The 16,349-nt window shown below is 39.8% G+C and overlaps 1 protein-coding gene across 1 annotated transcript in view; it reads left to right on the top strand.

Moving 5' to 3' along the window:
- Window positions 1–16,349, top strand: part of EIF2B3 (eukaryotic translation initiation factor 2B, subunit 3 gamma, 58kDa) — a 233,225-nt gene that overhangs the window by 123,996 nt on the left and 92,880 nt on the right. Inside the window, exon 5 of the mRNA XM_006839846.1 lies at window positions 196–285. Coding sequence (XP_006839909.1) covers window positions 196–285 — 90 coding nt within the window. The remainder of the gene's footprint in view (window positions 1–195; window positions 286–16,349) is intronic.

Here is a 16,349-nt window from a genome sequence, read left to right as displayed (position 1 = left end):
AATGTGAAACTGATGATGTGCCCTGTAAACTTTCGCTCAATCCACAATAAAAACCTTAAAAAAAAAACAAAAAAACCCTATTCAGGGTTGCTGTGAGTTAGAACTGACTTAGTAGCACTTAGCAACTAGAAGTACCTGTAATAGGATAGAATCCATGTTACCTGATTGTAAGCCCTTTCTTATTCTCTTTTGCAGGCACCCTAGAATACGTTTCCACACAGGCCTTGTGGACGCACACCTCTACTGCTTGAAAAAATATGTCGTGGATTTCCTAATGGAAAATAAGTAAGAAAGAGGGAGGTAGATCCAAACTTTCAATGCTTAGCAACAGTGCTAATCAGTCTATATAAATAAGCACACTTGTTATCACCTTTATTTAAAAAATGAAATCATGTTTCAGCATATTGTGATTATTGTATGTACTACAAAACTTCTTCCTTCAATTTTGGGGGCCTACTTGCTGTAATAAGCCCTGGTGCCATTGTGGGTTAGGCATTGGGCTGCTAACCTCAAGTTCGGTGGTTCAAACCCATCAGGTGCTCTGAGGGAGAAAGATGATGCTGTCTGTTTCCATAAAGATTTATGGTCTCAGAAACTCTATATAGGGTCACTATGAGTAAGGATCAACTGCATGTCACTAATTTTATAAGCCAGGCAAAATACTTTTATAAAACTAATAGTAACCCATGATGCCTCTTTCTGTACATTTCCAGGCTCTTTTTCCTCCCCCTGTAAATTAAGCTCCTCCACTCTTGTCTTATTGTCATCTCTAAGCAGCTGTCCTAACCCTAATTAATTATCCTGTAGATGGACCCTCCCAGCAAAGAGTAAGAGACAGAAGTGGAAAAAAGGAGCAAGTCTATTCATGAATGAAGACACAAAGTTTGATATTTTTTTCTGATTTTGCTTCAAGAACAGAGTTGTTGGCCTTAAATAAGTCTCAAAAACTGATCATAGGCCTTAGGTTTCCAGAGGGGAAGCTTCCATTGGCAGTTGGTCTCAAGGATTTTTAACAGGAGATAGATACAACCAGAAAACTAAAGGGAACAGGTAGGAAAAATTTTTAAATTCCATGGTTAAGAGAAGAACAGCTTTTCTCCCTTGATGACTACTAAGTTCCTGCATTGAATAGTACTGGTGGATGAGAAATTAGACAGGCAAAGTACTGCAATAGCAAACTCCCTCAAACCAGCTGGAGGAAGGGAGTTTGAGGACCTGAGTTTAATGATATGTTGAAATCATCCTTGTTGTTATTATTAGGTGCCATCGAGTCAGCTCCATTGAGTCAGCTTCTATTCACAGCAACCCTATGAATAACAAAACAAAATACTGCCTTGTCCTGCACCATTCTCACAGTCATTGTGCTTGAGCACATTGGTGCTTCTACTGTGCCAGTCCATCTTGTTGGGGATCTTCCTCTTTTTCAATGACCTTCAATTTCCTAACCATGATATGGGACTGGTCCCTCCTGATAACATGTCCGAACTATGAGAGATGACGTCTTGCCATCCTGGCTTCTAAGGAGCTCTGACTGTACTTTATCCAACACAGATTTATTTGTTCTTCTTGCCCCCCATGGTACTTTGAATACTTGTCTCCAACACCATGACTAAAATACATCAAGTTTTCTATGACTTTCTGTATTCATTGTCAAACTTCACATGCATACAAGGCTATTAAAAATACCATGGCTTGAATCAGGTGTACCTTAGTCCTCAAATGGATGCCTTGCTCTTTAACTTTTTTTTTTTTTTAATAATCCCCTCCATGTACCATCAGTTAACAGTGTTTCTCTCTATTCACTGCAGCTCTTTTTTTCTTTTTTTTTTTAATACTTTATTGTGAATTATATGATAATTCACATGGGAGGACATCAGCTTCACATTGATTCCGTCACACATCATTTCCTTGCCATGGTCATAATCCCCTCCATGCATCATCAAACAACCAAAGGGTACACCCTGCAAGCCTGACCCCTTTCGTCCGCACACTGCACCTCTGCCTCTCCAGATCCAAAGTCTCCAGCTGCTCCATCTCCCCATGTCATCGTCTCTGCCTCCATCCCTGGTATCACTGCTTCTCTGGGTAGGATTCCACTCTCTGCTCTTCTCCTTCGATGGTCCCAGGGACCTCCGTTCCTAGACAGTAAGGTTAATCACTCCCCTCCCTATGCCCCAAAATGTCCACCTTTACATTTCCAGCCCTAACAATCAGTCCTGATAACAATTATTTGCTATTATATCGCAAGGAACCTATCTGCATCTCCTTTTATCAGCCCTAACTAGGCAGAATGGATATCACTCAGTGGACATTCCACGTTGCTCCACGCCCTCTGAATCTAGATTCCCTCTTGAAAGCTTGTATGCCAGTCACTTCTTGCCTCTGTAGCCCACCCACCCCCCATTCTGTGTAGCCAATGTCCAAGTTGTCCATCCCTGTCCTCTCTGTGTTTGGTGGAGGTGGGAATGATCCTCGCTGTGAAGATTTGTTCACTCTTTTGGGCTATTGCTTCCACAGGTGTGTGTCAAGTTCATCAAATTGTGTCAGATTCTTCTCTTTTTTCCCCCTTCTTTCGTCTTCTTTTTGAGCTCTGATCAGCCAGCCGTTGTGGCCAGTTCAAGTGGGTATTATCTGCAAGTGTGGATGTACTTATGTCCTCTCTTCTTATCAGCTGGATGCTTCATTCTTCACTCTAGTCCTCTGTGGCCATGTCACTGTCTCTGGGTCCAAGAGTCCCCTGGACTTGGCACACTGCTGGCCAACCAAGTCTCCATCTGGGTTCACAGGAGTCTATTGAGTGTTGTAGGGCTTAGTTCATAGCTTCATTGCTGTTTTTCCCTCACTTCCCCTTGTTGGTGACAAAAGTGATCACCAATCAGAGCATGCATTCCCGTTGAGCCTTAGTCTTAGAAGGGGGTTTGCCTTGAGGGGGACCCGACCACTTGCTTTGATGTCTCCTGGGCAAGCCACTTGTTTGTTCTTGTAGTAATCAGTTGGCTTGCCTATATTGTTTTGTGTTTTTCCTGTCAGTCTTTCTTTTAGGACATATCTTCTGTTCTTCTGCCCATCCAGGCTGGTCTGCTTGTCCTTTCAAGTGGAACTTTCCCCTCAGAAGATTCTGGATGCTGTTCAGGATTCCATCTGTGGTCTTGTGTAATGCAAGGGCTCCGCAGGAAGCCTCCTTCACTGGACACGTTGTATCCCCCTTTTAGGTATTCCAGTCAGTTTTAGACAGAAGATGGACTTACAAGCTTTCTATGGTAGTATTTCTGGCTCTTTCTTTCTCTCCCCTCCAGTGTCTATTCTATAGCTGTATGCCAGGGAAATGTAGCTCTTTTTTTTAAAAAAAAAAAAAACAACCATAATAATTTACACCACCAAATGGCACATTCTGCAAGTCGGCCTCCTGGTCGCCAGCTCTTAGTCTCTCTCTTCCCATGAATCTAGAGTTCTCAGCTGCTCCCTCTCTCCATGTCCCCATCTCTGCCTCCATCTCTGGTTTTGCTGCTTCTCTGGATAAGGTCTCGCATTCCATTTGTGCTCTTCTCCCTTGATGGTCCTAGGATCCTTTGTTTCTAGACTGTAAGATTAATTACTTCCCCATTTTTGATACAAAACTTCTACCTTTACAATTGTGACAGTCGCAATTAGTCATGATAACATTACTCACAGTTGAATCATAAGAATCTTATCCCCATCTCTTTTAACCAGACCCATCTAGACAAGATGAAAACTATTCAGTTTTTTTTCCCCCACACACTATTAAACTAAGCTCCCCCTTGAAACCTTGTAAGCCAGCCACTTCTTGCCTTTATCGCCCCCTCATGTTAAGTAGCCAGTGTCTAAGTTGCCCATCCCTATCTACTCTATGTACAAAGGGGATAGCATTGATACTTGATGTGAAGACTCCTTCCCTTTCTGTTGATATTTAGAGTTACTACCTCTATGAGTATAGGTCAAGTTCATCAAATTGTAGCAATTTACCTTTGTTTCCTTTATCAAAAATTGTTTTGTTCTTTTTTTTCCATCTTCCTCTAGTCGAGTTCTGATTATCAAGCCATTGAGGCTAGGTCAAATGGGTACTGTCTGCAACTTTGGGTGTTCTTGTGCACCTCCTCTCACTTCATATCAACTGGATGCTTCACTCTGAGTTATAGCCCTCTGTGGCTATGTCCTTGTCCGCAGGCTCAGGTGTCCCCAGCCCTTCCTCTTCTCTCTCTCATCTCCAGGTCAACAGGAGTCAGTGGACCGTGGTTGAACTCAGCCTGTTTCTTCATTGCTACCTTTCCCCTTCTTCCACTTACCGGTACACCAATGTGATTGTCAGCAAGCTTACATGCTTATTTGTGTGTTCCCTTTGAGTTTCAGTCTTAAACGGGGGTTTTTATCCTGAAGAAACTTGATTGTTTGCCTTGATGGCTTCCTGGCAAACAACTTGCTTAGTCTTGTAGTAGCCAGTTATACTGCCTTTTTTGTTTTGGGTTTTTCCTGATGACCTTTCCTTGGAGAGGTATCTTCTGTCACCCTAGCTGTTCCAGGCTGGTCTGCTTTTCCTTTCTAGTAGGAATGTCTCACCTCAGAAGGTTCTGGATTGGACTCAGGATTCCACTTAAGGTCCTGTACCCTGCAAAGTCTCCGCAGGAGGCCTATTTCACTGGGCACATTCTAGAACCCCTTTTAGGTATTCCAATCAGTTATAGGCTGAAGATGGGCTTATAAGTTTTGTGTAATAGTGTTTGTCAACATTCCTTTCTATCCAACTCAAGTGTCCATTTTACAGTAGTAGACAAGGGAAACCAATATACATAAGGCATTCAAGCATTTTAGTTAATTAATTCCTTGATCCTTGTATCTCAGAGCCCTGTTGTCCTAAGGTTGAACATGCATCATTACTTACATCTGTCCTATATACCCCGTGCAATCCTGTCTCAGTGCTCCCCTATCTACCTTGTTATTCTACCTTCTTCCCCCCTTTAACATTTTAAAGAGGTCTTGTGCACCAGATTTGCCTAGCATAATTGTTGTTGTTGTTAGGTGCCATCGAGTCGGTACCTACTCATAGCAATCCTATGCACAGCAGAATAAAACACTGCCCGATCCTGGACCAACCTCGCTACTGTTGCCACGCTTGAGTCCATTGATGCTGCCACTTGGCCAATCCATCTCATTGGGGGGTCTTCCTCTTTTTCTCTGACCCTCCACCTTACCAAACATCATATCCTTCTCCAGCGACTGGTCCCTCCTGACAATATGTCCGAAGTATGAGAGTCGAAGTTTGGCCATCTTGGCCTCCAAGGAGCACTCTGACTTCTCACTTCTTCCAAAACGGATTGATTGGTTCTTATGGCAGCCCACGGCACTTTCAATATTCTCCTCCAACACCATAACTCAAAAGCATCAATTCTTATACGGAATATGTAATTTATCTTTTGTCTGCTTTCCTAAGTGTTGATTGTGGATCTAAGCAAAACGAAGTATTTGTCTACTTTAGTCTTTTCTCCATTTATCATGATGTTATATATTGGTCCAGTTTTGAGGGTTTTTGTTTTCTTTACATTGACAGGGAATCCATACTGAAGACTGAGGTGTCTGTGGATGAATTTGAACTGCCAGTGTGTTAATATTTGAGTACTGTTGTACCACCTAGAGACTTTTAGGTACAATTCTGGGTGATTTTCACACATTAGTTCACTCATTCCTTAAAACAGTTTGCTTATTTAGGTATTGTCCTCATACTATAAGTGGAGAAAATAGGGTCAAAAGTCATTTTCCGAAGACCAGATAAAGAGCCCCAATAAAATCTGTTAACTGTTGATGATTTAATCGCTGGCAACTTCTACCTCAGATAACAGAGGTCTTTCTATTACAGGCACACAAACGTATGCACATGACTCTGAAATAGTCAGAGCTTCCTGGCAAAGTGAAGGAGTTGGGGTAGGCAGCTATGGTGCAAGGTCAGAATTAGGATGGTAATTAAAGCCACATGCTAGATTAAGTCATGGAATAGCTACAAAGCCATGAGTAAGCATAGAAAAGCAGAGTGGAGATAAGAAAGAGAGATAAGGGATCATGTAGACCAAAGAGATAGGCAGTTGTGTTGTTTCCTTAATGTTCTGTTCAGCTATCCATGTGACTTGGCTGTATATGATTTCCTGTCCTTAAATGTCCTAGAGATTGTATGATATGTTCTTCACTCAACAGAACAAACTTAAGCCAAGAGCACACAGCCTGCATGCCTTCTCATTAGGGCTGTGATGTGGTGGCTGAATACTGATATCTGAAGATGTAGGTGCTGCCAAGATTCATTTAAGAATAGTTTCCTTTGAACTTCCTGCTATGTTTATTTTAATCTCTAAGACTTCCTAAAATCACTGGCTGCTGGGGGAAAAAATGTGTATCTAGCATCCCATTGTGCTGACTTATATAGATGAGTTCCCTAGTTGAGAACTAGCTGGTACCACTGGAGGAGGAATGAGCCACACTATGGTAGGAAAGAGAACCTTTTTAAAAAGGACTTACAAGCTGGCATAATATTTACAAATAAAGTGCTCCTAGGAAGAAGCTTATGGAATGAGAAAGGAATAGTTGTGGTTATTTCAGTGAGGATTTAAAAATAATTTCTGTGTAATGTGATGTCCTTTCTGTCTTTCATCCTTTTCTGGAAAATTCCTAAATGTCCATTAAAACTTGCCCAGATGTTATCCCTTAAGGAAATTTTATGTCATTTTTTCCTTTTCACCTCTATTTATATTAGGTATACTTGCTCTATGCTACCATAATTTTCTACATTTATATATATCATCAGGCATAATTAATTAATCATTCCCTTTTCTGATCTTGTATAATCTTCAATTATATGTATATTAGACTATATTTATATACCTGTCTTTTCTACTCTTTTGAACTCCTTGGAGGTGAAAACCACTCTGATGACACTCGATAGGTGCTTCTTTGTTGTTGTTAGGTGCCATCAAGTCAGTTCCAACTCAATGTCCTTATCGACAATAGAACAAAACACTGCCTGATCCTGTAGTACCATCCTTATAACTGTTGTTACACTTGAGCCCATTACTGTTGCTACTGTGTCAGTCCATCTCGTTGAGGATCGTCCTCTTTTTTGCTGACCCTTCACTTTTCTAAGCATGATGTCCTTCTCCAGGGACTGGAACATTCTTACTCTACTTCTTCTCAAACAAATTTGTTTGTTCTTCTGGCAGTCCATGGTACTTTCCATATTCTGCCCAAATACATCGATTCTTCTATGGTCTTCCCTATTCATTGTCCAACTTTCACATGCATATGAAGCTATTGAAAATATCATGGTTTGGGTCAAGAGGACTTTGGTCCTCAAAGTGACATCTTTGCTCTTGAAAACTTTAAAGAGGTATTGTATAGCCGTTTTGTCTAATGCAGTACATCATATATATAACAGCCAAGTTATTTTTTAAATACACATTGAAGATTATACTACTTCCTATTTAAAATTTCTGAGCGACTTCCTACTGTAATTAGAATAAAATTAAACTCTTTACCAAGACTCATCCAATCAGGTTTTCAAGAAGTAACACTGAGAATTTAGGAGTGGAAGAAGTGTAGTGAAGAGTGATGCCTGTGACCAACAAAGAAAGGAGAAGCAGGATTTGACAGAAAAGACTTTCAGTCCAAAATGGAAATATAAAACCTGTGAAAGAAGGGAAGACAAGCCTTTAATGTAGACCTGACAGAGTCTCAGCCAATTCATGAAATCTCTATCGAAATGTTTGCCTATAGGAGGACTCATTCGTGTTGGGAAGAAATAGCCAGACCCTAATAGTCCTGGTGTGGCGCTGTGGGTTAATGCACCACACTGCAAAGCTGTTTGAACTGCAAGGTCGGTGGTTCAAGTTCACCAGCTGCTCCTCGGAAACCCTGTACAGGGTCACTATTGGTCGGCACCGACTCGACGGCACTTCACAACAACAGTATCCATGCATGTCATGCTTAGTTTTGTCTGTAGGTGGCTTGGGAAAATTGTGACCTTGGCTCAAAATCTGCAATGAATCTCAAAGTCACTGTGGTTGGAGATTGTCAGCTAACTATACATCTAGAAGTTATATGACAATTTTTTGAAGTGAGAATGTAATGATATCTCTCCACGGTTGCCACAGCCCAACCCTTTTGCTATGTAGATCCACTTCTCCATACCGATTCAGAAGTAGCTCCTCTAATCAGCTTCATTTTGTAAGGGAGAAACATTAATGATGAAGAAGGTTATTGGGATCACTTACAGTTCCAGTAAATGCACTTGATCTTGAAGACACACTGGTACCCATGTTCATCCTTCTCTATTAGTCATCATAAATTATTTTGTCCTCAGCTATAAGTTGAGCTGGTCTCAGTAATTTACTAAGGTAGTGTGACTTGAATTCTCACATCGCCTGGTATGTGGATTAGAACAATGCTCCTATGTAAAAAATTGCATTGTCTCCAGTACCCATAGGTGGTGGTGCTTATGTGCCATAGACTCAGTCACACAGGTGTTTAGCCTCACAGCTGTGGGGCTCTTATTCCAATTCTCCCCCCACTTTATTTTTTTGCATGTCATGTTAATGACATGTAATGGTTTCCACATTCTATTGGGTCACTTTTTTTAAATGGGTACAAATATTGATCTCTTCCAATGGTTGCCCAATCTTCCCAATTTTCTTGGCATAGATGAGTGAGCACTTATAGTGCTGCACCAGATTGTTGAAATATTTCAATCTGTGTTCTGTCAATACTTGGAGCCTTGTTTTTCACCAGTGCCTTCAGTACTGCTTGGACGTCTTCCTTTAATACCATCGGTTTTTGAATATATGGTACTTCTTGAAATGATTGATTATCGACAGATTTGTTTTGGTACTATGACTGTGTGTTCCTTCCTTTTTTCTTTTGATTCTTTCTGAATCATTCAATATTTTCCTCAAGGAATCCTTCGATATTGCAGCCAGAGGCTTGAATTTTTCTTCAGTTCTTTCAGCTTGAGAAATGCTGATCATATTGTAGCCTTTGGTTTTCTAACTCCAGGTCTTTGCATATTCCATTATAATACTTTACTTTGTTTTCTTGAGCTGCCCTTTGAAATTTTCTGTTCACCTCTTTTACTTCCTCATTTCTTTCTGTTGCTTTAGCTTTCTACATTCAAGAGCAAGTTTCAGAGTCTCTTCTGACATCCATTTTGGTCTTTTCTTTCCTGTCTTAAATGACTTTGGTGGGAGGCGGGGGGCAAAGGTGTTGGGTAGCAGTGGGTAGGATTAAGGAGTCAGGGTTAGGACTATGCCTAGATCTGGGCCAGGCTTATAACTTTGTTTCTTGTTAAGGTTATGGTTAGGACTAGGGTCACTATTAAGGGTAGTAGTAAGCCTTGGTCTACTTTTAGGATACACCACTTGTCTATCAGTTTGTCGTACTGTGGTGGCTTGTGTATTGCTGTGATGCTGGAAGCTATGCCGCCAGTATGTTAAATACCAGCAGGATTACCCATGGTGGACAGTTTTCAGCTGAACTTCCTGACTAAGACACACTAGGAAGAAGGAAAGATGGACTCTTTCTGAGTGTTTAGCTATTGAAAACTGTATGAATAGTAATGGAACACTATCAGCACCAGAATACTTTCAGATATAGTGCCGGAAGATGAGTCCCTCAGGTTGGAAGGCACTCAAAATACAACTAGAAAGAGCTGCCACTGCAAAGTATGGTTGACCAAGATGCCGTGAATTTATTAAAGCTTGCAGGACCTTCATTTGCTGGTGGGGCACAATTCAAAATGAGGAGAAAGAGCTGTAAATATCCACTAATAACTGGAACGTAGAATGTACAAAGTATGAATCTAGGAAATTTGGAAGATGGAATGCATAAAGATCTATATCCTAGGTATTAATGAGCTGAAATAGACTGGTATTTGCCATTTTATATCTAACAATCATAGGATTTACTATGCTGGGAGTAGAGTCACATTCATCATCAAAAAAAAAACATTTCAAGATCTATCTTGAAGTATAATACTGTCTGTGATAGGATAATGCCTATTAGCTTACAAGCAAGACCAGTTTATACTGTTATTATTAAAATGTATGCACAACTACTAAAGCTAGCAATGATGAAACTGAAGAATTCTTCAAAGTTTTTCAGTCTGTCTGAAATTGATCAAACATGCGATCAACATGTATTGATAATTACTAGTGATTGGAGTGCTAAGGTTGGAAACAAAGAGGAAAGATTAGTAGTTGGAAAATATGGCCTTGGTGATAGGAATGACACTGGAGACCACATGATAGAATTTTGAAGGACCAAGGACATGTTCATTGAACATTGAACAAGTTCAATGACTTGTTCATTGAACATTGAAAATACCTCTTTTATACCACATAAAAGATGACTGTACACATGGACCTCACCAGATAGAATACACAGAAATCAAATTGACTGTATCTGTGGAAAGAAACAGTGAAAAAGTTCCACATCATCAGCCAAAACAAGGCCAGGGGCAGACTGTGGAACAGACCATCAATTGCTAACATACAAGTTCAGGCTGAAGCTAAAGAAAAAAAAATTAAAGTCCACAAGAGCCAAAATATGACATTGAATATATTGTACTTGTATTTAGACATCAGCTCAAAAACAAATTTGATGCATTACATACTAATGACCAAAGACCAAAAGAGTTATGTAATGACATCATACAGGAAGAAATCAAAAGGTCATTAAGAAGACAAAAAAGAATGAAAAGACCAAAATGGATGTCAGAAGAGACTCTGAAACTTGTTCTCCAGCTTAAGATGCTAAAGCAAATGAAGAAAGTAGATAATAGAGCTGAACAGAACCTTTCAGAGGGAAGTTCAAGAAGATGAAATTGTTTTATAATGAAATGTGCAAAGATTGAAGTAAGAAAACTAAAAAACACATTCATCATTACTCAAGCTGAAAGAACTGAAGAAAAAATTCAAGCCTCAAATTGCCAACACTGAAAGATTCTTAGGGCAAATATTTAATGATGCAGAAAACATCAAAAGAAGATGGAAGGAATACAGTCACTGTACCAAAAGGAAATGGTTGATGTTCAAATATTTCAAGAGGTGTAGCATCTGATCACAAGTCAATGCCACTGAATGAAGAACTTCAAGGTGCACTGAAGTCATTGGCAACAAGGCTCCAGGAATTGATGGAATACAAACTGAAATATTTCAACAAACTGATGCAACACTGGAGGCACTCACTAATTTATGCCAAGAAATTTGGAAGATAGCTACCTGGCCAATTGATTACAAGAGATCCATATGTGTGCCCATTCCTGAGTATTTTGAAATGTTTAATTATGCTCTTGAGAAATCTGTACATAGACCAGTAGGCTGTTGTTCTAACAGAACAAGGAGACACTGCTCATCTTTAGAACAGAACAAAGGTGTATGCCAAGGTTGTATGCTTCACCATGCTTATTCAGTCAATATGCTGAGCAAATAATCCAAGAAGCTGGCTTATATGAAGAAGAACATAGCATCAGATGGAAGTAGACTAGTTAACAACCTGCAATGTGCAGATGATACAACCTTGCTTGCTGAAAGCTTAGAGGACTTTAAATACTTAGGATGAAGATGAAAGACCACAACCTTCAATATGGCTTGCACCTCAATATAAGTTCCATTTCCTTTTTGATGATTCATACTTAGCATATTCCACATTCTGATTATTAATGGATATTTGCAGCTGTTTCTTCTCAATTTGTGTTGTGCTCAATTAGCAAATGAAGGTCCCCAATACCTTACTTCATCACCATCGTTATGGTCAACTTTACTTTGAGTGCCTTCCAACCTGAAGGGCTCATCTTCTGGCATTATTTCTGACAATGTTCTCTTGCAATCCATAAGTGTGCTGGAAGCTATGTCACAAGAATTTTAAATACCAACAGGTATAGCTTCTAGCATCACAAACCACCACAGTACAACAAAATGACAGATGAATGATGGAAAATAGATGTTTAGTAAATATAAAGACAACCAAACTATTGACTTTATGAGGACTCATATGTGCGTATTTTGTTTCACTGTTGTTATATCTGTACTATTTAAAACAGTGCTTGGCACATTTTAGGTGCTCTATAAGTAAATTTAAGGAGTTCTGGTAGCGTAGTGGTTACGAATCGGGCTGTGAACCTTAAGGTCAGCGGTTCGAAACTACCAGCCACTCCGCGGGAGAAAGATGAGGCTTTCTACTCCTGTAAAGATTTACACCCTCGGAAACCCTGTACAGGGTCGCTATGGGTCGGAATCGACTCGACGGCACTTAACAACAACAATAAGTAAATTTGAGTGAATAAATGGTTATTGACATGACCTAAGCCTAAACCTTCTCTTTAGCCAGTAAAACTAGACTTGTTTTTCTGTCTCAACTATATACATCAACACTGAAATGGTATTCTTATTCTTATAGAAGCCTTCATTAATTTACCAAGAAGGAACAGGAGATGTCTCACAGAATACAATATACCACATACCTACCTTTGAGAGCAATATCTTTTACCTAAGATAATTTCCTATTTAATATTTCAAATTATGTCTAATTTGTTTGAAAGCACAGCAAGAGAAGGGAAAAAAGCCTAAAACAAATCATGGGGATAGCTCAGAAATTGCCTTTTCTTTACAGTTCAGGCTCTGCTAAGATAAGAGGCAAGTAAAGTTTTGCTAAAGGTAATACAGAAACGGCTACAATCATACATTGACAGAGAACTTCCAGAGATTCAAGCTGGATTCAGAAGAGGCCATGGAACGAGAGATAGCATTGCGGATGTCCGATGGATCTTGGCTGAAAGCAGAGAATACCAGAAGGATGTTTACCTATGCTTTATTGACTACGTGAAGGCTTTCGATTGTGTGGATCATGACAAACTGTGGACAACATTGAGAAGTATGAGTATTCCAGAACACTTAATTGTACTTCTGAGAAATCTGTACCTGGACCAAGAAGCAGTTGTTCGAACAGAGCATGGGAACACTGAATGTTTTAAAATTGGGAAAGGTGTGCGACAAGGTTGTGTTCTTTCACCATACTTGTTTAATTTGTGTGCTAAGCAAATAATACGAGAAGCTGGGTTCTATGAAGAAAAACGTGGCATCAGGATTGGTGGAAGACTCATTAACAACCTGCGATGTATTGATGATACAACCTTGCTTGCTGAAAGTGAAGAGGACTTGAAACATATACTTATGAAGATCACAGAGCACAGCCTTCAATATGTATTACATCTCAATGTTAAGGAAACAAAAATCCTCACCACTGGACCAATAAACAGCATTCTTATCATTGGAGAAGAGACTGAAGTTGTCAAGGACTTCATTTTTCTTGGATCAACTGTCAACACTCACGGAAGCAGCGGTCAGGAGATCAGACGACGTATTGCATTAGGCAAATCTGCTGCACAGGAACTTTTTAAAGTATTGAAGAGCAGAGATGTCAGCTTGAGGACTAAGGTGCGCCTGACCCAAGCCAATAACCTCATATGGATGCAAAAGCTGGACAGTGACTAAGGAAGATCGTAGAAGAATTGATGCCTTTGAGTTGTGGTGTTGGAGGAGAATACTGAAAGTGCCATGGACTGCCAAAAGAACCAATAGATCTGTTTTGGAAGAGTACAACCAGAGTGCTCCTTGGAGGCCAAGATGGCTAAGCTTCGTCTCTCCTATTTTGGACCCATTGTCCAGAGACAACAGTCGCTGGAGAAAGATGTCATGCTGGGTAAGGTGGAGGGTCAGAGAAAAAGAGGAAGACCCCCAACGAGATGGATCAGCCAGCGTCAAGTGTGGCAGCGGTAGTGAGGTTGGCCCAGGATCGGACATTGTTTCGTTCTGCTGTGCATGGGGTCACTATGAGTCGGTTCTGACTCGATGGCACCTGACAACAACAACAACAAGGTAAGAGGCTAGTCTGTATAGTGAGAAAGTTTTGTGTAGACTTGCTCCAAGTCCTACAAATGTAGATTTTCTATCTTCTTCCTAAGTAATATTTCAAGAGGCTGAGTTGATATGGAAGACTATTGTTGTTGTTTTGTGTTGAGCAGTCAATTCTGACTTTCAGCGACCCCATAAGACAGAGTATAAATTCCCGATAGGGTTTCCTAAATGCTAATCTATGTCATTGTTGTTGGTAAGTGCTGTTGAGTTGATTCTAACTCATAGCGATCCCTGTATAGAGTTTACAAGGAGCGACTGGTGGGTTTGAGCTGCCGACCTTGTGGTTAGCAGTGTAGTGCTTATCCTACAACACCACACCAGGACTCTAGCTCTAATCTTTAGGGGATGAGATTGTCAGGTCTTTTCTCCCTCAGAGCCACTAGTAAGTTTGAACAACCAGCCTTTCAGTTAGCAGTCAATTGCTACCTATTGCACCACCAGGCCCTTGGAAGACATTTGTTGTTGTTATTGTGTTTGTTAGATGACCCTGTGTTCAGCAGAATGAAAAACAGCCCTGTCCTATACCATCCTCACAGTCATTTTCATATTTAAGCCTATTGTTGCAGCCACTATAACAGTCCATACTGTTGGTGGTCTACCTGTTTTTCGCCGACCCTTTGCTTTACTAAGATGTCTTTCTCCTGGGACTGGCCCCTTCTGAGACAAAGTTTCACCATCCTTGCTTCTAAGGAGCAATCTGTCTGTACTTCTTCCAAGACAGATTTGTTTATTCTTCTGGCAGTCCATAGTATGTTCCCTATTATTCTTCAGCACCATAATTTAAAAATGAATAAATTCTTCAGTATAATTTATTCATTTTCCAACTTTCACATGCATCGGAGGCAATTGAAAATACCATGGCTTGGGTCACACATAGCTAAGTCTTCAAGGTAACATCTTGGATTTTTAACACTTTAAAATAAAGAAGTCTTTTGCAGCAGATTTGCCCAATGCAGTATATCATTTGATTTGACTGCTACTTCCATGATACGGGTTTAAGTAAAATGAAATCCTTGACAACTTCAATCTTTCTACATTTATCCTGATGTTGCTTATGGGTCCAGTTATGAGAATTTTTTTTTTCTTTATGTTGAAGTACCATCCATTCTGAAGGAATTTGGTGTTGATCATTAAGTGCTTCAAATCCTTTTCAGTTTCAGCAAGCCAGATGGTATCATCTACGTATCACCAGTTGTTAATGAGTCTTCCTCCAACCCTTGTGCTACATTCATCTTCCTGTAGTCCAGATTCTTAGATCATTTGCTCGGCATAGAAATTGACTAAGTCTGAATAAACAGGAGCCCTGGTGATACAGTGATTAAAAAGAGCTCAGCTGCTATTTGGAAAGTCCACAGTTTAAATCCACTAGAAGCTCTGCCAGGAGGAAGATATGGCTGTCTACTTTTGTAAAGATTTATAGCTTTGGAAATCCCATGAGGCTATAGGGTAGCTGTAAGTTGGAATCGACTTGATATCAATGGATTTGGGGAAATTTTTGGAAAACATTTAGAGGATTTTAATTCTTTTTCCATTAGCTTAGAAAACTCAGAATGCAAAAGTAGCCAAAACTGTGTCTTTGCTATGGATATCACTATTAGACCTTCTCTGGAAGCTTGTGGCCACAGGAAGACCTGATCAACAACCAACGTAAAATGTTAAAAATGTTAGGTTTTGATGCTAGCAATATTAATAATAAAGAAATGTATTTAGAATTCATTACATTGACGTATCAGGAAAACTTTCTGATATACCATGCCAAAATTCTATAGCCAAGAATTATTATCAACTATCCACCCTGGAGGGATAACATTTAATCATTTATCCATTCATTTATTTAAGTAAATATTGATTTGGCACTGACTAAATAATAAATGAATATATATTGGAAAACAGATAGTAAGCAGATAACTATAAATACTGATTAGGGTGCTATGGTTGAAATAAGTACAAGATAATATTAAATATGTCAGTGGAAAGAGCCATGGGTTTTAGAGGCAAATGTGGAATAAATTTCAGTTCTGCTAGTTATAAAAACTTAGGTACAATAATTAACCCTTAAGCCTTGATATATTTACTTGTGAACAAGGACAGTAATAGTCGCCATGAGAACTGCTTTAAAAATTTGAGATAATTTTCTACACATGATTTCTATTCAGAAACAGTACATGTAAATTATCCTTACTGTGGGAGCTGGGAGTCCTGGTGTGGCACTGTGGGTTAATACGCTGGACTGCAAAGTCATTTGAACCACAAAGTTGGAGGTTCAAGCTCACCAGTTGCTCCTCAGAAACCCTATATAGGGTCCCTATGGGTCAGGACCCACTCGATGGTGCTTAACAACAACATGGGAGCTTAAAAACCTACAAGTTTCATGATATATATATATAT

This window comes from Chrysochloris asiatica, unplaced genomic scaffold, assembly GCF_000296735.1.
Source record: "Chrysochloris asiatica unplaced genomic scaffold, ChrAsi1.0 scaffold00026, whole genome shotgun sequence".
NCBI lineage: Eukaryota > Metazoa > Chordata > Mammalia > Afrosoricida > Chrysochloridae > Chrysochloris > Chrysochloris asiatica.
The sequence above is the reverse complement of the archived record's forward strand: the minus strand, read 5'-3'. Positions and strand labels throughout refer to the sequence as shown.